Raw genomic sequence first — 23,088 nt, 5'->3', positions numbered from 1 at the left:
GGGTAGCCAATAAATCCTCCTGCCTGTGGGAAACTTGGAACCTTAGGTATTGGGAATGGAGTTGGTAGGGGAGCTGGGAGGTTCAGGAGGCAGTCTTGTGAGGATTAGAACACAGGTTTGGCAGTGTTGAAAGAAAATTCAACCAAGTCGACTGTAATGATATACGGGCTTTACTGAACAATTCATGAATTGGGCAGCATCCCAACTAGTGAGCAGAGAAGAGTTCCAAGGATTTCTACAAAATGGAAGGCTTTTATAGACAGGAGGGGAAGGGAAAAGGAGAGAGTGGATTACTTCATCTTCCTTTTAGGGATGAGAAGGGCCTGTGTGGCTGATTACCTCACTGCTGCTGACCAGAAAATTCCAGACTGATCTGTTAAGACTGCAATCCTAGGGGAGATTATAACTGCAGTTAGGTTAGCTATTAAGTCTTGGTCGGCTGATGTGGGACTTAGTACAAGTAACTACATTTTGGGCCTGTCATTTCTTTTTTAAAGAACAGTGAAACCAAGGTTCAAAGCCAAGCCCTACACTATTGCTGAACGTGAACACATTTATTTTCCTACGTACAAAATGTAACAACCATCACTAGCTCTACCTTATGGATTGTTATAGGTTTAAATGAGCAAATTCATGTAAAGCTCTTTGAACAATGTCTGATAATAATAAATATTCGATACATATTAGCAATGATTATTACCACATGTGCATGGGCAGTTGCTCAGTTGTGTCTGACTTTTTGCAACGCCATGGACTGTAGTCTGCCAGGCTCCTCTGTCCACGGAATTTCCCAGGCAAGAAAATTGGAGTGGGTTGCCATTTCCTTCTCCAGGGGATCTTCCCGACCCAGAAATCAAACCCTCATCTCCTGTGTCTCCTGTGCTAGCAGGCAGATTTTTTTACCACCGCTTCACCTGGGAAGCTGATTATTACCATGGGTTTATGTAGTCTGTAAGCAGAGTCTGGTGAATGACTTCATTCATTTATGGAATCATTGTCTTCACAGAGTTTACATTCTAATAAGATACAATTTTGGAGAAAATTGAGATCGCTTATGTGAAATGAAACACTTTTTAAAAATTAATTATGGTATCTATGCTTGCAGTGCTTATGCCACTAACAAAAAGGATTAAGAAGCATTTAATTGTAGCAGAGTAGAGATTCAAATTAGAATCAGCAGTTATACAGTGAAGATATTCATTCAAAAAAATATATTGGGACTTCCCTGGCAGTCTGGTGGTTAAGACTTTGTGCTGATCCCTCATCAGGGAACCACCCACGTGTTACTCAGCCAAAGAATAAAAATAGAAATATAAAAACAGAGAGAAAAATATGTTGAAGAAGGTTAATTGCTAGTGAGAGATTTTCAAATTATTTTTTATTAGGTAATTATAATTTCATAATAGCTGTTTGGATATATAAACATGTCTATATAATTTTCTAAACATGTAAATAAAAGATAGTCATTTACTACATCTGTTTGAATTCATATAACTCAAAACATTACCAAAACATTTATTTTAAAAATCAGTAAAATTGTTTAACACACTAGAAAAATTTAGGGGTGTGTGCATAAACATTTCCAAGCTTGCTTTACAAAAAAAAAGAGTGCAATTTCTATCCACGTGTTCAGAATGACTTTCAAAAATGGAAAAAAGAAGGTAGCACTGCTTTGTAATACAGCATTAATTAATACTTATCCTGGAACACTGATGAAAGATCCTTTGTTATCACATATGGTAAACATATTTAAAAATTAACACTCCATTTCTATGAATAAAACATAGAAAAAAGACTTTATTTTCTTAGAATAACTTGTTACCATGAAAAACTGCATTCATTCTGCAGATATTACTGGCATCACACATTATTACTTTAAAAATATTTATGACACTTGAACTTCAAAAGGAAACCCACAAGACCTATTCTCCTCCCAGTACATTCACTGAATGCAGATTTAAGTGAGCACATCTCATTTGATTGTGCCCTTTATTTGTATACTTTAAAATGACGACAATATAGTACATTTGTATTTTTAACTGGTTAAGATGTATGATCTAGGTAAAACCAGCAGCCTGTACTTCTAGTAACAGTTGTCATACGCAAAAAGAAAAAAAAAAAAACAAAGCCCTGAGTCTGTATTTTTTGCAAAAGTAATGAAAAAGAGTGCTCTGAAGTCATTTTATAACTTATGAAATGGTTAAGACTGTCCAGTATTATTTTGTTTTCATTTTGATTGAAGAGAGGTATGGCTTTTGTTTAGTTAATCCGATTCAGATCATTGCTTAATACTCAATTTCATTTAAGTCCTCAGAATATCCTGATGATTGCTGACTTTTATCTTCCATTTCTGTCAGGAAAGACAAATAGACAATAATAGTTTTCTCTATTTTTAATGTAGAAAATACTGAATTTGCATTCTTATGATTTGAAACTATTGCAAATTCTCTTTTCAGTCAAACTTAAATAATTTGGAAAACTATTGTTACCTGCACAGGATCCTGCTTGAAATTTAATATCATCAACGGCAATATCACTTCTTACTGACATTCCCCGAATGGCTTCAATAATTATCTGAAAAATAATGAAATATGAATTTAGAAATAGAGTCATTCTGCTAAAACAATGCTTGTCAGAGGCAGATCTAGGCTGTGTGGGTTTGGAAGCTTAGATTGTTCTCAGGGGCCCACTTTCAGGAAAAGAATACAAAATCACCAATTCAAATTTAGGTACAAAAGGGAATACTTATTTAGAATGTAAAGAAATTCACAACAAATTACTGGAGCCTTGGAAATTCAAGTTCCTTTCTTTGGAGACCTCTTTAGGCAACTTCCCAGGAATGTCCACCAAGAAATGCCTCTAGGTGGTGACCTGTTTTCCCTGGCTATCTAGAATATTCAACTCCTGTCACTCACAGGCCCTGTGAAAGTAAAGGGCCCAGAAGCTTAAGCTTCCATAGTCTCTCCCTAAATCTACCTTTATACTAGTTCTAGGTGGGAGATTTAAAACAACAGATGAGACCCAAGTATGAACAGCACTGTATAATAGTTAAATTTACCAAAAAGACAATGGTTCACTGATCATGTTAAATACTATAACATCCAAGACACAGCCCAAGAAAAAGAGGAAACCAGTTTCATGACTTTAGATCCTAGAACAAAATAACTGATCAAATATTCAGGTTCTAGGGAAAATATATTATCAGCTCTAAAACCACTCTAATAATAGCTAATAAACCATGGAATACTCCAGGGAGGCTTGTGGGTAATGAAAATTATCCAGAAGACACACTTGCTCTACTAATTTTATCAGCAAATTACTCCCCATTGGACTAGTTCATGATTTAAATTAAATAAACAACATAAAGTGGATAATTAATAAGCATATGAAACTATCTTGAATTTAATGACTCAAAGAAGCTTTAACAACAGAAACATGACAAGATAACATTAATAGAAGTTCTAAAGATATAACCCTAAACAAGAATTCAAATAAATGGTAAGAAGAGGAAAAAGTGTCCTAATACATCTAGATAGAAGTATATATGAATGTAGTTAATAAGTGTTTTGGTTTTCTGGACAGCAATGAAATCTGTTTTTTGACCAACCTCCAACTCTGCAATGGAAGTACAACAGAGAAACCACCTGATGGAATTATATTCTGAATAGTCTGTGATTGGGCCAAAACCTTGATTTCATACAACTCTCTCCTTTGAATTTCCTAAATATTTGAGTGATAACCATTTTATAGCATTATGATTTCCCCTTTGTATTATTCCCCTATTTCTATTTGTAAAAATCCTATTAAATAATTGTGGTTATTTTAGAATTAGATAAAAATGTAACTTTCTCTTTCAGTTTAAATGTATTTTATTTTCAAATGGTTACTAAGTCATTGTGCATGCATGCTAAGTTGCTTCAGTCATGTCTGACTCTGTGCAACCCTATGGACTGTAGCCTGCCAGGCTCCTCTGTCCATTGGATTCTCCAGGCAAGAATACTGGAGTGTGTTGCATGCCTTCTCCAGGGAATCTTCCCAACCCAGGAATCAAACCGGCATCTCTATGGCGGGGTTCTTTACCACTAGTGCCACCTGGGAAGCTCAAGCCATTAGGACATAAATACTTACAGTTTTGACTCAACTAACTTGATAAAGGGAACATTAGCTATCTTTTGGTCCTGGGGTACCAGGAAAAAATTATTGAGATTAAGGGCACCATGAGCAAGAAAATCTGAAGACCTGGTCTTAGTTCAGTACCCAGCACATAATAATTCCTACTAAATGTCAGGCAGTATAATGAACAATATGAATGACAGAAATATTTCACTGAGCTGAGAATTTGTCTAACACTCTCTTTCAATGTCATCAAAGGATAAGAAATCAGGAGGAAAACACCTGAGAGCAGAGGAGGAAAGGTAAGCAAGGAATTCAAAGGAAATAAAATCATTCTGTGTTTTTAATCAACAGTGAGTCAGGTTCTGCTTAGCACTTTAATAAATCCTTTAGGAAAGGGCATGATTACAATTTTGCTACTTCATACATTTTTTTCTACAAAGAAAATCTGACGACTGGAATATCATCCAGAGGCCACCCACATACTTCTCCTATATTGGGGGTCTACAGCCTCCAAGCGGCAGACTAGTACCTCCTGTTATTTTTTTTAAATTCATTTAATTGGAGGCTCATTACCTCCTGTCATTTTTTTTTTTAATTGGAGGCTCATTACTTTACAATATTGTAGTGGTTTTTGCCATACATTGACATGAATCAGCCGTAGGTGTACATGTGTTCCCCATCCTGAACCTCCCTCCCACCTCCCTCCCCACTCCATCCCTCAGGGCCATCCCAGTGCACCAGCCCTGAGCACCCTGTCTCATGCATTGAACCTGGACTGGCGGTCTGTTTCACATATGATAATATACATGTTTCAATGCTGGCAGATCAGTGGTGGCATTAGATTAGAAATAAAGTGCACAATAAATGTGCTTGAATCATCCCAAAATTATCCCCTGCCCCACTATCTGTGAAAAAAAATTTCTTCCATAAAACTGGTCCCTGGTATCAAAAAGGTTGGGGACTGCTGCCCTACAGGATAAATCACAAATGGCAGCAGTACCACAGTATTCTAAAAATCAGTACCTGCCCACTCTCTGGTGATGTACAGATTGACTTGACTTCTCTAGTTCTCTGCATTTTCCTGATCGCCTGGCTCATAGCCCACTGTTCATTCGACATACCCACTTTGGATGTCTCATAAGATCAAAAACTGTGTGTGTTAAAAACAAAAGTAACTGTTAATTTGCCTCCTGCATAAGCTGCCCTCCTTCTTCCAGGTCTGCTCCACCTAAGATCTTCCTCATCTCGATAAACAGCAACTCCATTCTAGCGGTTGCTCAGGTCAAAACTTTGGAGTCATCCTGGCTCCTCTCTTTCTCTCAAACCCCACTTTCCACAAGGAAGGAAGTCCTGTGGGCTTTCTGACAACATCTCACCTCTGCTGCACAGCCCCGCCCACCACTTCTGTTCCTTGGTCCATTGCAGTAGCTCTCAAAGTCTCCTCACCCACCAGCCCCACCACCATAGTCTATGTAGTAAGTAGCTCCAGGCAGTAGCTAGAATGATCATTTAAAAGTATAAATCAGAACATATTACCTTAAAAGCCTCTAATGGTTTCTTATTGCTCTTGAAATAAATTTCAAACTGTACCATGTCATCCAAGGCCTTTTATGAGTATTTCCTGATACTTCTTTGACCTCATTACCTGATCAGCTCGACTTATTCTTTTTCATAGCACTTACTATCACTTGATGTTACATTACATATTTTTGTTTCACATTTTCTACCTCTCCCCCTCCAACTAGAATGCAAACTTAAAAAGTGTAAAAACTGTATGCTATGTTCATTGCAGTATCCTCAGCACTTAAAAAGAGTAAATCGTCAATAAACACTGAAAAGAGATATTTTGGCCTGAGCTCCTATAGTAGCTCACTCTGATAACTGATATAGCTATTGAGAATAACAGGTCTACCATGGTTATAAAGACCAGAATGATTTGGGAAAGAATACATTTTTAGAAACAATTATCTTTTTTATAGTTTGGTACTTTAAAGTTTATAAAACCCTTTCACAAACATAATCTCATTTGATTGTCACTTTAGTGATGTCAGCATGGCAGGTATTATTACCCCATTTTGAAAATGTATTAACAGTCTCCCCTGGTGGCTCAGATGGTAAAGAATCTGCCTGCAATGCAAGAGACCAGGGTTTAATCCCTGGGATGGGAAGATACCCTGGAGAAGGGAATGCCTACCACTCCAGTATTCTTGCCTGGAGAATTCCATGGAGAGAGGAGCCTGGCAGGCTGCAGTCCAAGGGGTTGCAAAGAGTTGGACATGAATGAGCAACTAACACAAACAGTCTCAGGGAGACTGATGTTTCTCCAAGATCACCCAGTGCTTGTGACGTCCAGGGCAATGAGTATATCTTGGGACTTCTATGGCAGGAGGGAGTGTAAAACAGGGACTTAGGGATGCAAACAATGGAACCAGTTTAGACTGAGTTCTCACTCTGCCACTTACCAGCTGGACATTTAGTTTTCCCCATCTTTAAAGAAGAGCTACAAGATCAACTGGAAGAACTTCTGCACAGCTCTTAGCGCTGTGAGTACTTAGCACAGAGAAGATGACCATTTGCACATGGTTGTCTCTGTGTTTTATTAGACACTAGGATGTTTGGGAAAAACTAGTTCATCCTGGTCTCCAGATAGTCATTTGGGATTCTTGAGGGAATCACAAAACCAAGAAGAACATTTCTTATGGCAGATTATCTGTTCCATTCTAAGCCTAAAGGAATGATCTGGAATCTTTTTTCCCAATTGGGAGCCAAAAATCTCTCAGGTCATTCTTTACCCTTTGAGCTTAAATATTCCAAGATGCCACCCCAGGTGCCTCACTACTTTGTGCTCAAAAAAATTTCAGACAACAAGTCACCTGGCAAGTCTAGTATATGCAAGGACCTATACCCAGGGCTCAGATGCTGTGAGGTCACCTGTTCCACAGATCTCAAATCCTAGAGCTCTTGTGCATCAGCACCATTTGGGGGTTTTAGAAAACATCAAGGCTCAGGCTCTGCCTGAGAGACTCAGATTTGTTCCATCTGTGACACAGATTCTCCATCTTTAGAATGCTCCAGAATCACCACAATTCTTGTTAAGACAGATTGCAGGGCCCTAAGCCCCAGAGTTTCTAGTTCAGTAGTTCCAAGGCAGGGCCTGGGAGTGTGCATTGCAGGTGAGTTTCATTTTAGATGAATATACATTTCAGGTGTTGCTGCTGGTGTCAGGACCACACCTTGAGAACCTTTGAATAGTGTGAGTGCCCTGATAACCTAAAAAAATTAATCCATCAACCCTGAATGATGATCAGTGGTATAAGGAAGTTTATGAGTGATCCATTTTCTTTCTGTAAGCAGACATTAAATCACTATCAAAATTATTCCTGGGGCTATATGTTTTCCTTTACTAAATGTTTAGATAGTTTTATCCACACCAAGATAACGGGCCATCCTTGAATAATGGTGCATCTTCCATCTGTCATTTGTTCTTAGCAACAGCAACCTAGATGGCCATTCCTATTTAGATCTGTAGAAAATCAATTTTGGTTAAGGTGTGGCATAAAATAATGTCTTTATTTTGGATACTTCTTCCTAGGAAGACTTGCTTAAACCAAGCAGGCGGAGGTTAACATTAAGGGGTGCTCTGGTCCAGAACCAAGGATGAGGAGGAAGTAGGGCTTTTAGCTGAAGGTCACTCCTGGAATTCTATACAGCAATTTCAGGAATAGTCAAGGGTCTAATGTTATCTGCCCAGAACTTTCTGGAGCTTTGATTTATGGTAGGCAGGTAAAGGCTTCCTTGCTAGTTCAGCGGTAAAGAATCTGTCTGCCAATGCAGGAGACACGGGTTCCATTCCTGAGTTGGGAAGATCCCCTGGAGAATGAATGGCAACCCACTCCAGATTCTTGTCTGGAAAATCCCTTGGACAGAGGAACCTGGCAGGCTACAGGCCATGGGGGTCACAAAAGAGTCAAACATGACTTAGTGACTAAAGAAAAACAATAGGCAGGTAAAGTCATAGGCTTTTAGGAGGCTGCTGCTGATTTCTAGGCGAATTGGCTGCTTGATCTCACCCACTGGGATTGAAAAGGCTCCTTCTTATTGCTGCTCAGATTCGATTATAATTGGGATCCTGCAGGAAGGAAGTCTTCTACTGCCTGTGAGCAGACTCAAGGGAGGCCCAGGACATAGGATTAAGATTCAGTTTCTTCTGCATCAGTGCAGACAGAGGCTTAAAAATTTACTCTGGATCATGTACTCTGTTAAACAGAAGCTTACAACAGCAGCCCTTGCATATGGCTAATGATGAGTGAAAGATGCAGCTGCAACAACTAATTAGGTAATACCAGGTTTAGAAAAAAGAGAAGCTCTGTTTTAGAGGTTTTCAGGACACAGAATATAACTGACACTCAAAATGTACCAAGATGAAAATAGCTACAGTTTCACTATTGAATTACAAAAATTACTCTATGTATAAATATCCAAAAGCTTTCTCTTTCTAATTTCCCTTTCATTGCTTAGGTTCAATCAATATAGACTAATTATGTTTGCTCTTAAACAAGTACTGCCTCTATCTTTGACCCTGAAAAAGAACAAAACATTCTTGATGGTAGCAAGAAAAAGAAAGAGCATCAGAAGCGTATAGGAACATTTCCCATCATTTGATTCTTGTCTCTCTTGGCTTACCTGGTGCTGCCTCTCACAGCTATATTCAATCAGTGCCCGTAGCCAGGAGATGCTCTGTTCACCTCTTCTTCTCCACAAGAGAGACTCTTCACTGTTGCCTTCCTTTTTCAAATAAACATTCAGGAGGCCAGTACCTGCTCCATACATGTGGTAGAAAAAGGTCAAGCAGTGTTTCCCAGTGACTCCTCGTAGAGGCCTGGACAAGAGTCGTGCTTTTTGTCCATATACCAAGTGGGAAGCCTCGATGTACATGTAGTAGCCTTGAGAGCAATGCAACATCAGGTATTGTTAAAAAGGACACACCATATTCTCTTCTAACATACATATATATGCAGATTATTTTCCATTATAGATTATTACAATATATTAAATACTGTTTCCTGTGTTATACAGTAAATCCCTGTTGCTTATCTATTCTATGTATAGCAGTTTGTTAACCCCATACTCCGAATTTATTCTGCCCCTCATTTCTCTTCTGAGTACTGTCTTGGAGACAAATTAGAGTCAATGAATGACTTGACTACAGTACTGATAAAGGAGCTCATAATTTTGGAGAATGTGTATAATCCAAGAAAGATTAAATATGCTACAAGGTTTTGACCATCAAAATAAGTGTTTTCATGTAATACTTTATAATTCAGTTTAATATACAGGAGGTAATTAATATACTAGTATTGTGCCACTGAGGTGGTAATTAACATGAGAATTTATCCTACTAATCCATGGACACTATTTTGAGCTTCCATCATTGGTTTAGGGGAATGGTCACTAGATGAGGTTCAAGTCTTGGTTCTAATAGTTATTGTCTGTGTGACTGTGATCTAATGGATTATCCAGTCTGAACCTATTTGTTGTTGTTCAGTTGCTAGGTTGTATCTGACTCTTTGCAACCCCATGAACTGCAGCATTCCAGGCTTCCCTGTTCTTCACTATCTCCCTGAGTTTAAAAATAACTCTGTGCTACAGAGTTGTGAGAATTAAATGACATATGTCCACATGTAATATGTATTCAAATATGTTTTCCGCCCTGCTTTCCTGAGATTTTTCTGTGACACTTCTTGAAAATATAATTGTACAATATTTCAGTTCAGTTCAGTTGCTCTTTGCAACCCATGGGCTGTAGCACATCAGGCTTCCCTGTCCTTCACCAACTCCCAGAGCTTGCTCAAACTCATGTCTATCAAGTAGGTGATGCCATTCAACCACCTCATCCTCTGTCATCTCCTTCTCCTCCTGCCTTCAGTCTTTCTCAGGATCAGGGTCTTTTCCAATGAGTCAGTTCTTTGCATCAAGTGGCCAAAGAATTGGAGCTTCAGCTTCAACATCAGTCCTTCCAATGAATATTCAGGATTGACTGGTTGGATCTCCTTGCAGTCCAAGGGACTCTCAAGAGTCTTCTCCAACACTATAGTTCAAAACCATCAATTCTTCGGCACTCAGCTTTCTTTACAGTCCAACTCTCATATCCATACATGACTACTGGAAAAACCAGAGCTTTGACTAAACGGACCTTTGTTGGCAAAGTAATGTCTGTGCTTTTCAATATGTTGTCTAGGTTTGTCATAGCTTTTCTTCCAAGGAGTAAGCATCTTTTAATTTCATGGCTGCAGTCACCATCTGCAGTGATTTTGGAGCCCCCCAAAATAAAGTCTGACACTGTTTCCACTGTTTCCCCATCTATTTGCCATGAAGTGATGGGATCATATGCTATGATCTTCGTTTTCTGAATGTTGAGCTTTAAGCCAACTTTTTCACTCTCCTCTTTCACTTTCATCAAGAGGCTTTTTAGTTCCTCTTCACTTTCTGCCATAAGTGTGGTGTCACATGCGTATCTGAGGTTATTGATATTTCTCCCAGCAATCTTGATTCCAGACTGTGCTTCATCTAGCCTGGCATTTTGCATGATGTCCTCTGCATATAAGTTAAATTAGCAGGGTGACAATATATACCCTTGACGTACTCCTTTCCCGATTTGGAACCAGTCTATTGTTCCATGTCCAGTTTTAACTGTTGCTTCTTGACCTGCATACAGATTTCTCAGGAGGCAGGTAAGGTGGTCTGGTAGTCCCATCTCTTTCAGAATTTTCCACAGTTTACTGTGATCCACACAGTCTACAACATTTAATATAATTATTTGTGACATTTAACATATTTATATCTTGTACTTCATACATCATACACTATGTACTGTATGTTAATTATATAACACTTTATATTTCCATTTTCCTTTCCTAATTTTAGGTTTGTTTTTTTTTTAATTTGCTTGTTTTAGGCAGAAGCAGGATTAATCTGCATGTAAATAATGCAGTGGTGTGTTGGAACCTGTTTCCACTGGCTCCAACAGTCAATTATGTGACTTCTGTTGTTAGGTCCAAATGGCTTCACTCTGGTAGTTTGAAATGGTCTACAATGGAAGTATTCATACTACAGAAATGGGACATAACTACAAGTCAGGCCCCCACCATAAAAAATAGAGGTGGTTGGTGTTAAATAATTACCATGGAGCCACTAAAATAAGCAATATAATAATAGCAATTTCCAGAATAATACACCCATAATATAATTCTATGTATCTGTGGCTCATTTTTTAAAGAAGCCGTGAACTCTATATAAGTAGTTCTTAACCCTTCCTCATTTGATGAAAAGCTTATATCTTTTCAATGTGAAAAAATATGCACAAGTTTTTATATCCAATTGCATCATATTCTTTGGCAATATTGATTTTTTTACATACATGATGTAAAAATTTTTACATAGTGTTATCCCTCTATTATTTCACACAGAAATTAATGGCTGCACTGAGGGAAAAAGACTTCCCAAATATTGCACACAAATGAAATGGCTTCTAGAGCATCTTTAAAGTTTCAAGTCTAGTCAGTGAAGTCTATTCATTTCTCAAAAGGCAATGCTTGGGACACCCCAACCAGAATTGATCAGAGGCTCCATCCTTGCTCCTTCAAGGCATTCCTCCTTTTCCTTTCCCTCATTTCCACAGATCTGAGAATCCAACGGGCCATTATAAGGGTGGGAGAAAAAGTCCTGCCCCATTTGGTCTTATCAAATCTTGCGTGCCGTGCAAGCCCTCCCTCAGCGTTTCACTCAGTAAAGTTACCACCCTGCAAAACTGGGCGATCAGTCACGGGCTTTGTCAACCAGTCATCCACATGATCTACTGTAAACTTCTGGGATGCTGTCGTGTGTCTGCTGTGCTCACCAACGACATCCTCATTACTGAAACCAAGGGTCAGTCTTCAGTTCTTGTCGTCCTTGTCATTAGTAGCACTGGACACAGTAGATCACTCCTGCCTCCTAGAAGGACTTTCTTATTTTGGTTTGCAGGACGCTGACCTCTCCTGGTTTTTCTCCCACTTCACTGGTCACTCCTTTGCTAGTTCACCCTTTCTTCTCTGACCTCTTGATCTTGGAGTGCTCCAAGACCCAGTGTTTGAATCTCTCCATTCTCGCTCACTTCTTTGGTGATCTCATCTTATTTCATGGCTTGAAATACTATATGTGCTGTTATATCTCAAATTTTAATTTCCAACCTCTTTCCTAAAATCCAGGCTTGTTATTGAAAGTAATGTCCTCTTATTGTCAAGTAGGTATCTCAAACTGAACATGGTCAAAACTATACTCCTAACAGCCTCACTCTAAAGCTTACCCCACCCTTTTTAGTTGTCCAGGCCCCAAACCTGGCCATTCTTTATATCCTTTCACTCTTCACATCCAGATGGTCAGGAATTTCTGTTGGTTTTACCTTCAGAATATGTCCAGAATCCAATCACTTCTCTCCTTACCACCTCCACTGCTACCTCCCAATTTGAGCCAGTATTATTTCTGACTTGGATTAATCCAACACCTCCCAACAAGTCTGCCTGCTTTTCCCCTAGTTCTCTGCAATCTAATCTAAACATAGCATCCATTGTAAACTTTCTAAAGCAATAGCTAAATTTTACCATTCCTCTGTTCAAAACCCTCCACTAGCTTAGCATTTCACTCCGAGTAAGAGCTGAAAGCTTGACAACATATAAAGCTCTCTATAACTCCTGCTCATTCTCTTACCTGATTCCTACCACCTTTCTCCTCACTCACTCTGAGTCTCGAGGATACACTTGAGTTCTATACCATTCCTAGAATGTAGTAAGTTTGCTACCACCCCAGGCCCTTTGCATGTGCTAATCTCTGCCTACAGTGGCTTTTCTTTCATATAATCTCACATCTCACTCTCTCACCTCTAAGTCTTTGCCCAGATATTACCTTTTCTATTAGGCCTATTCTGACTACACTGTTTCAAATAGCAATCGCCCCTCCTCTGGTACTCCTTTTTCTCTATACCCTAATTTATTATTTTCCATCCCATTTAATTGCCTCTTGCTGCTGCTGCTGCTGCTGCTGCTAAGTCACTTCAGTCGTGTCCGACTCTGTGCGACCCCATAGATGGCAGCCCACCAGGCTTCCCCGTCCCTGGGATTCTCCAGGCAAGAACACTGGAGTGGGTTGCCATTCCCCTCTCTGAATTGCCTCTTAACATACTATATAACATTCCTATTTTTATATTTGTCTGTCTCCTTCCTCTAGAACACTCAAAGGCAGAGATATTTCCTTGTTTACTGCTATGCCCCCAGGTCCTAGAGCAGTGTCTGGAACATAGCAGATGCTCAATAAATATTTGTTGAATGAACAAAAATCACAGACCAGTCTGACCATTTCCAGAGCACATGGCTCTACCAAGGTTACTCCAGTTGTGTGAAGATCTTGGCAACGAGACATGTACTTGACTAGGATGCTCCAAAGCAAAATAGGAACAAGTCCAAGTTTTGATAAAGTCACATTTTAAAGAAAATGTTCTCAACCTAGTTACATACTGTCTGACTTTTTTTTTTTTTTTTAGCCAAACACACATTCTTTAACTTCATTACCTTCATTCTTTCACTGGCAAGAAAATTGCTACACAAGAAGCACTGGGGTTTTTATACTTTCAGCAATGAAAGAAAATCTTATTGTTCTTTTCTTTAATACTAGGAGTTGGTGATGGACAGGGAGGCCTGGTGTGTTGCGGTTCATGGGGTCGCAAAGAGTCGGACACAACTGAGCAACTGAACTGAACTGAACTGAACTGAAGCTACTGGATGTAAACAAATACTGATACACAAAACCCTAACAGAAGGGTGTATTTAATTTAATCCCATGGAAAATAAAGTCAAAACATAAACATTGTTTTTCACCTACTATGCACAACCGTGTTCTGTACTATCCTATATGTAAACTAGTACAGCACAATGAACTGAAACCCTACCTTAATGCATGTTTAAACTGAAAAATATTTCCTCCAAAAATAATTCTTAAGGAAATAAGAAGAAAGTCAAAGAAAAATAACTTTGGTACCTGCCTTTGGGACTCTCAAAAGGTCCACTTGAATCCCAAGAAAAGGACCTTAGCTAAAGACGAAACACTTAATGGGATGGGGAGGATAGGGGACAGGGAGGCTCCTCTGATAGACGCTGTCACTGGGAAGCTGGAAAGAAAAGACTGTTGCGGGCCTACAACAGGAAGTCTTTTCAGAATGGAAAGAAAGCAATGGGTCCATTATAAGTGAGAGATGACGCAAGAAGTATCTTCCACCTAGTGGTGATAGTATGTAATCCCAGTGACGACATACGCTGTGTGCTGTGCTTAGTCGCTCAGTCATGTCTGACTCTTTGTGACCCCATGACTGTAGCCCACCAGACTCCTCTGTCCATGGGGATTCTCCAGGGAAGAATACTGGAGTGGGTTGCTATTTCCTTCTCCAGGGGATCTTTTCAACACAGGGATCGAACCCAGGTCTCCCGCATCACAGGTGTATTCTTTACTGTCTAAGCTACCAGGGAAGCCCAAGTCCTGGGCAAAATCATCTGAGGTCCTGCTAGAGGGGTAAACCTCCAGGATTATCCAACTGAATTCTTCCTTGTGTGAGTACAGTGCACTAATCAGTCAGCCTCAACTGGGTGATGCATTACTCTGGTAATGCTTTCCTTTCATGAGTCTCTGGGTCTTGGGTATAAGGCTGAAGCCATTACCTAAGGTTTCTAGTTCCAGATCACTGTGTAGTACCATGAAATATGTAAGGAAAGCTCCTAAACTGTTTGACATGTGTAACTGCTGCTTTTGGAAGAGACGGGGAACAGCCAGGGGAACATTAGTATAATTACACCTTTCTGGGGCACAGGCACTAGTCTACTTTTCTTGAGTTTTGACCTTTTTCTTGAGTTTTGACCTTTCTAAAACTCCTTCAGGATGTAATTTCTGTTTTAAGCCCAAACATATATCCCTTAAGGCAATACTGATTTAGACTAACTTATATGCAGAGTACATCATGAGAAACGCTGGACTGGAAGAAACACAAGCTGGAATCAAGATTGCCGGGAGAAATATCAATAACCTCAGATATGCAGATGACACCACCCTTATGGCAGAAAGTGAAGAGGAACTAAAGAGCCTCTTGATGAAAGTGAAAGAGGACAGTGAAGAAGTTGGCTTAAAGCTCAATGTTCAGAAAACTAAGATCATGGCATCTGGTCCCACCACTTCATGGGAAATAGATGGGGAAACAGTGTCAGACTTTATTTTTTTGGGCTCCAAAATCACTGCAGATGGTGACTGCAGCCATGAAATTAAAAGACGCTTACTCCTTGGAAGGAAAGTTATGACCAACCTAGATAGCATATTCAAAAGCAGAGACATTACTTTGCCAACAGAGGTCCATCTAGTCAAGGCTATGGTTTTTCCTGTGGTCATGTATGGATATGAGAGTTGGACTGTGAAGAAGGCTGAGTGCTGAAGAATTGATGCTTTTGAACTGTGGTGTTGGAGAAGACTCTTGAGAGTCCCTTGGACTGCAAGGAGATCCAACCAGTCCATTCTGAAGGAGATCAGCCCTGGGATTTCTTTGGAGGGAATGATTCTGAAGCTGAAACTCCAGTACTTGGGCCACCTCATGTGAAGAGTTGACTCACTGGAAAAGACTCTGATGCTGGGAGGGATTGGGGGCAGGAGGAGAAGGGGACGCCAGAGGATGAGATGGCTGCATGGCATCACTGACTCAATGGACGTGAGTCTGGGTGAACTCCGGGAGTTGGTGATATACAGGGACGCCTGGTGTGCTGTGATTCACGGGGTCACGAAAAGTCGGACACGACTGAGCGACTGAGAGACCAATATCTATACCTAAAAATAATTGTCACGTATTTGTCAACTGATCAGAAGCTGTCTGATGCCCAGACCAAGTATTACTCTTGATTCCAAACATGTTTTTCTTCTTGACTTGCATGTGACATTTCCTTTCCCCAGAAAAGATCAGAGCTTCATGGAGAGACAGTCGGCCTCACATGTGTTTGGAAAGCAGAGAAAAGCCCTGTGTGTTGACAAGCTTTGCCACATTCCAACTCCAAACGCTGTCTGTCTCAGCAAACAAAAGCTCTCTGGATGGGAGCCAGGAGCCCCAGCGATAAAACCTCAGACTGGCTCAAGTGTCCCTGCACATGAAGGATTCCAGTCTGTGGAAGGTATTATTAACTGGAGAAGACAAATTACTTTCTTTCTGTGGATCACTGCTTAACATTCAGGATAGGTGTTCCAGTGGGTCTACTGGGAGATCAGGGTCCCATCTGTTCTTTGTTCAGCAACTGTGATGTGTTGAGACACACCATATTCGTAATTGGGAGCAGTGAAGCAGCTGTTCTCTAGTCTTGCGGCCCTCTCGCACCAGGGCTGGGAAGGAGTGGGAGGCCATGTGGAATGAACAGCTAGCTGCTTCATTAAGCTGGAAGACGAGTCTTAACAATCAGGGGGAAAAGATATCAATATTTTGGGAAGAACAACTGCTAAATATGTCTGTCTCTAAAATTATTGTTCTTTATTGTATCTTTTAAATGATTTTTAAAGCGTGTCATAAATGAGTGGTTATTAACTTACTGGGGGCAGAGTTTCAACTTGGGAAAACTTTTAACAGTTCTGGGGTGGTGATGGTTACAAAAAAGGTATATGTACTGAATACCATTGAATTATGTACGTAAAAATGACTAAAATGGTAAATTTTATGTTATGTATATTTTACCACTATTTTTAAAAAAGCTTGTCATAGAAGTCTTCTCTTGGGTAAGTAGGGTCCAACAATACCAGAAATTAGTGTGATAAGATAAATTATGAAAAAAACTGAGGAGACCGGAGATTTTAATATTCTAGAGCTAATTGCCCTTATAGTTTCAGACTAGTTGAGTAGCATTGTTACATGTCTGGATATCAGCTACCGAAATTCTTAAAAGACAAGGACTTGAATGAGACTGTTATTAAATTTCAGCTATTAATATATAGCCAACACATTAAATATATAGTTTTGATTTTCTTTTGTGTCAACAGCACAGTTTATAAGTAACTGTCATTGTTTGGTATTTTAATGTGTCACGCATATTTCTACTACACAAGAAGGTTCATATAAGACTCCTACCTTTATTTAGCAGTGTGTTGGAGAGAATTTAATTGCCAGAAGTACAGAAGATGTATTGAAACACTGAACAGTAACACAGAAGAAATTGATGGTGTCTCTTTATTTGGAAATTATTATTTTTTTTTAGTGATGAATAGCTACTTTTCTAGGACGTAGCTGTGGGAAAGAGATAGGGAAAACTGGATGACTTTTAATCTGTTCACTGGTGGACTCAGTGAGCTAGGAAATGTTACAGTTGAAGGCATTTTCTCACTAAACTGGAGAGTTATCTGTTGATTTGTTTATTCTACTATCTTTTGGTCACAAAACCCATGTAAACTCCAGGACAACTACAACAATTATTTAAGAAGAATTCTGACAGCATGGCATCACATTAATAATATGATATTATTATATAAATATAATCATATATTAAAATTGTCATAACCAATAAAACCCTTAGAACTTTGTTAAGATTTGTCTTTACTGTCTTGTAAAAGAAATAGCATCAGTGTCAAGGAACTTTCTGATTCTGCCAGGACAGAGCCATTCAAATAGATGGTGACAAGAAATGGATAAACAGGTTCTGCAGAGTCCACTTCAGCTCGATGCAAGTCAAGATTTATGTCACAAGTGCTTTTATTATTTTATCAAACAGGGAGCCAAGCGGTCGGGCTAGAATATTGTCTTTGTTGTTGTTCTAGTAGAATGACATGTTCTAGTAGATGACTGACAAACGTTGGAAATGTTTCCCCAACTTTAGCCACACAAATACCACTAAGTATATATTACTTATCCACATAGTACCTGTACTATTATTCTTCTGATATATTTCTTTAAATAGATTTCATTTTTTACTCCTTAAATCCATTATTCAAATAAGAAACTGCATATTAGCATGAAAACAGAAAACAAGCTATAGATTTGTGAAATAATGGTGTTGCTGTACTGATTATATATTTTGCTTTCTTTTTTTTTAGAGGTAGTCTAGTTTTCAGAGTTTTTCTAAAATTAATCTTTATAACATCTTCTTTATTTTATTTTATTTTTATTTTTTTTTTACTTTACAATATTGTATTGGTCTTGCCATACATTTGCTTTTATATGAATAGTACTATCAAATTAAAAATATTCATCCACTTAACCCTTAAATTACCCAGTGGTACTTTGGAAGACACTGGTTTAAGGTCTACCAAATCTTCTGGTTACTACTAAGTCATTTTATTTGTAATCATATGCCATGGTTTTCTGTATATAAAAGCACAAATGACACAAAACACTGAGTCCACGAAAGTATCCCAGAAATGAATACCAGATGAACATCAGATTTTGTGAATGAGTCACTAACTACAAAAATGGTAATATCATTTTCATTTTAGTGGAGCTTGTATAGTATTAGTTCTTTCAGAAATACAACCTCGGTTAATCATCACAGCAGCCCTAAGAGATTAGCAGGGCATCCACTCTTATGTGATGCATGATGCATAGTAGGTACTTAGAAAATATGGAGTAAATCAAGATCATAGAAACTCTGCTCTATATAACATTACAATTGCCCCCAGTTCTAAGATGTTTCATCTTATAAACATGTAGCATATGACACTGGTGGCTTTAACAAACATTCGTTTTAAAGGGGTATTTAATTGCTTATACTTTTATTTACGAATGGGTGATCCTTGTTATATTGTAATCTGAAAGCCAATATATCAGCCCACATTAGGCCATTAGAGGCCATTGTGTGTCCTAACCCTCAAAGGCGAAGCTACCCTTTGAGGGTTTAGGCTATACAATGGCTGCGGGGAATGTGGTCCTGGAGTTTAACTGACAATATTGGTTCACAGATCAGAAAAATTTAGATACTTTCTGATGGGTTACATTTCAGTGGATGTCTAAAACTACCATCAGTTTGAATATATCCTTTCCAAGAGCAGACCCTTTTCTCTGGTATGAAGGGTGATAGGTACGAGATTACGTGGCTGTGTGAAGACTTGTGTTTTTCACATGTAAGCTGTCACAGCTGTTTGAAGTCATGTGTGGTCTCCTACTATCATGTGGGGTGGAAAACTCTGGTGAGACAGTGTGGACAGAATATGGACATTAGAGCCCAGCATTCCTGAGATACAGTCCCTATTCTACCAATCATTGCTGTGTGGCCTTGGAAAGACATTTCTCCAATCTTCAGTTCTTTCATATGAAAAATGGATACTTTCACTTACAAGTCATGGTAAGGGTGTATTACTGATTGAATATTCGTTTCCCCTCTTTCCAAATTTATATGTTGAAATCCTAACCCCCACTATGATGGTAATTAGAGGTATGGTCTTTGGGAGGGGTTAGCTCCTGAGGGCCAAGTTCTCATAGGTGGGATGAGTAGCCTTATAAGAGTCCTCAGGGAGCTCACTTGCCTCGTCTGCTGTGTAAGGACACAGCAAAAAGACTGCTGACTATGAACTAGGAAGTGAGCCCTCACCAGACCTCAAATCTGCCAGCACCTTGATCTTGAGCTTCTCAGCCCTCAGAACTGTAAGAAATAAATGTCTGCTATTTAAGCCTCTGAGTCTATGGTATTTTTGTTATAGCAGCTCAAACTGACTAAGGATATAAAGGTCCCAGCACAGTGCCTGCACATGGTAAACTCTCCATAAATGATCAGTAGATGTTATTATTTCCCTAGAAGAATAACTGTTAAAGTAATTTAAAGAACAAGACCAAGATAGAAAACTCCAATGCTATATTATCTGTAGGTAACCCTGGGCACAGCACAGCAAAATTTGCAGCCTCTGCATTGTTATACTTAGGAATAAAAAGATATAATCTGTAAAAGATGTTATGTGGTTAGAAAATTGAAAGATGTCCTGAGACCCTTTAGGAAGTTTGCATTGAAATAGGTGAAATAAACGATGGAAAAAGGGAAACCCTAGAAAAATTTACTGAAAAAAAATCAGAATGCTCTACGTTGTTCACCAGAGAATTTGATACTCTGTGGTCAAGTATTTTCTGGGAATAAATATTGAACACACTGAGAAGTTTTTACATTACAATTTTTGTTATGAAGTTTCACCCCGGTCAGCTGAAATATTCTTCAAAGTTTTCAGAGAGACAAAGAAAACACAATCATACCATTTTCTTTAAACAAAGCCACACCAAGTAAACTAACATGTGCCCCTACATGTAAATAAAGGAGCAAAATTATGAGTAATGGAATATCTACTGCATGTACTTTTGTCAGATTTTCATAGATTTTGTCTTTACGCAGGAGAGAGGATGTCATCCACAAGTTGATTAAGTTTAAACTCAACCATCCTTTGAAGTACATGAACAGACAAGTACCTATAGTTATCTCGTTTTCTAGATGACATCACTGAGACCTAGGGACTTGAAGTAACTTTTTCAAGGTCTCATACCTAGTGAGTGGGGAACCTTGACTCCAAAGTTCGTGGGTCTGTTGTATCCTGGCTTGGTAACCCTCCCTTGCCCTTTTCAGAGACTCTCTCCCTCCACGGCTCCCTATTTTTGTTTTGTCCTCTCTTCCATGTCCGAGACATTGCACAGACTGTTTCCCAGAAAATTCCCCTGTGTACGCTACCACAGCACAACCCTCTTCTCAGATCTGTTGTTACTAGATTTTTTGGTGTCCCTGAAAAATGGAAGAGAAGCTATCAACTCCCTCCCCAGAAAAATGTACATACAGACATCGTGATTACAGTGGACTCAAACTAACACTGATTTATTCTTGATATTTCTCTATTCATCTCATAGTTTAGTTTCTCCCTATTACTACATTTTCTACAGGTCTTGCTAATTAAGTGGCTATTCTTATATGCATCAGGGAGGGCTTATCGGTTCATTTATTCCTTCCAAGGGCTTTTTTGAGCCTCTGTAGTGTATAAGGTACAACAGTAAGTCCTGTGGGGATTCATGGAGGAATTCGATAGTTTTCTGCCCTCATGAGGCTTCCCTCACAGCTCAGTCGGTAAAGAATCTGCCTGCAATGCAGGAGACTCGGCTTTGATTCCTGGGTTGGGAAGATTCTCTGGAGAAGGAAATGGCAACCCACTCCAGTATTCTCACCTGGAGAATCCCACGGACAGAGGAGACTGGCAGGCTACAGTCCTCGGGATTCCAAGAGTTGGACACGACTTGGCGACTAAACCACCACCTGCCCTCATTACACTGGCAATCAGTTAATGAGGCTCATTTTTTGTTTGCTGATTTGAGTTATCTCTTTTCACTAGATTCAGTGTTGAATGGCCACGAAGCTGCCACTGCAGCAGCCTCCTGCTACCATGAAAGGACAGACTGTGATAGGAGCCAACTCAGAAAAACCAGGGCAGAGAGGTGGAGAGAAGAAGGTCCCAGTGACATGGTTTTATCCTCTACATCAAGCTGTGCCTCAAGTCAGCCCTAAAATGACATTTTTTTCCTGTTATAAAGAGCAACAAACTATTTCCAACCAAAATAGTCTTAACATATACACATCTTTTAATTATCTTTTTAACTTCATTGTCTTTCCAGATACAGCCTCACACTCTCTTAGAATCTTCTACTCAGTGCTGGAAGTAGAAATCTGATCTACCTTTGAACAAAGGCTGAATCTCTTCAACAGCTACCCTAGCTGATGCAACACTGTCCCAGAATCTCCGAAGTAATGGGAAGAAAAGAGGTCAGTCGTAGGACCAAGTTTCACATCATCTTCTTAGGCAAAGGTGCATTTAGGATCTGAGGCCAAATGGATACTCATATGGATAGTGGCTGGAACCAGGTGTTCTTGAAAAGACCCAAGTCAAAACTGCCAGGAGGGATGCAGGTAGAAAATCTACATGAGTTTTATCTCTGTCGTACTAGGGGAAAAGAGTGTAGCCATAGATCATCAGCCAGAGAGTACAGTGCCCAAAACGGTGAGATGCAAAAGAGCCAGTACTTAGATATCTGTCTTAACAGAAGGTATCCAAGAAAGAATTTGAAGAAACACTAGACATTTTAGAAGTTATTTTCTTTTAATCCATCCTCCACTCACTCTGGCTAAAGGATCCTGATGATGCTGGGCAGAGGAGGAAGTAAAACAAAGAGAGTTCAAGCACAGACAGTCTTCTCTTTTATCATCTCCAAACTATGAATCAGGCCCATGCTGAAGGGGAGAGAGGATTCGACTGAATGAGAAACTGAGGTTGTCATTTGAATTGGACATCTTAACACACCTGAATGTGTGACTGCTCACACCTCAGCAGGACTGGGAAGCTGTGGGATCTGCCAGGGGTGGGAAAGGGAGAATTCTCTAGAGTATGTTTGAAGACAGTGTTGGAAAGAAAATACAAAGCTGTTGTTGATTTCACCCTACCAAGTTTAGCCAATACAGCCAATATTTTTTGTTGTATTGCTGTTGTGTGGTGTTATTTCCTAGGCCTATTTTTGAGGTAGACCATAAGAAACAGCACTATGCCACTCTCTGTAAGGACCCTTCAGGAAATATCTCTTTAATATTAATATCAGGGATAGTTCTGCGTTGCTGGACCAAACGATGTGCTTTTATCCAACTAGTGTTCCTAGAGAAATTGAGAGCCTCAGTGGAAGAGGTCTATTCATCAAGGAGTATTTTATCATGGACATTGTTTGAAATTGCCGACACATGGTGATAATAAGAAGTGAAACAACTTTTAGTCTGGTTTAGTGTAGTTTACACATTTCCTACAGAAAAATGCACCCCTCTATTGCCTCCATCCCTTGGTGGACTGCTTCATCTGTTTCTATCCTAAGAACACAGTAAATCATGTTTTACAGAGGACTTTTCCATCTTTTTCAGGTTCTGGAAAGTGAGGACTCACACT

General features: G+C 39.3%; 1 protein-coding gene across 4 annotated transcripts in view; it reads right to left on the bottom strand.

Moving 5' to 3' along the window:
- Positions 1-1,361: 1,361 nt before the first annotated feature.
- The window catches only part of MAMDC2 (MAM domain containing 2), a 164,042-nt gene continuing 142,315 nt past the window's right edge, over positions 1,362-23,088 (bottom strand). For all 4 annotated transcript variants that reach the window (XR_015169705.1, XR_015169704.1, XM_086415505.1 and 1 more), the window contains exons 12-14: positions 8,800-9,059; positions 2,490-2,574; positions 1,362-2,350 (exon numbers count right to left, since the gene is read on the bottom strand). Coding sequence is in view for 2 of the 4 variants with exons in the window: in XM_086415505.1 (XP_086271631.1) it covers positions 2,286-2,350; positions 2,490-2,574; positions 8,800-9,059 (410 nt within the window). In the remaining 2 variants the exon portion in view is untranslated. The remainder of the gene's footprint in view (positions 2,351-2,489; positions 2,575-8,799; positions 9,060-23,088) is intronic.

This window comes from Bos grunniens, chromosome 8, assembly GCF_055505025.1.
Source record: "Bos grunniens cultivar Pamir isolate PY7600 chromosome 8, Bosgru_T2T1.0, whole genome shotgun sequence".
NCBI lineage: Eukaryota > Metazoa > Chordata > Mammalia > Artiodactyla > Bovidae > Bos > Bos grunniens.
Note: the sequence above shows the minus strand (reverse complement) of the source record. Positions and strands in the feature narration are given on the sequence as shown.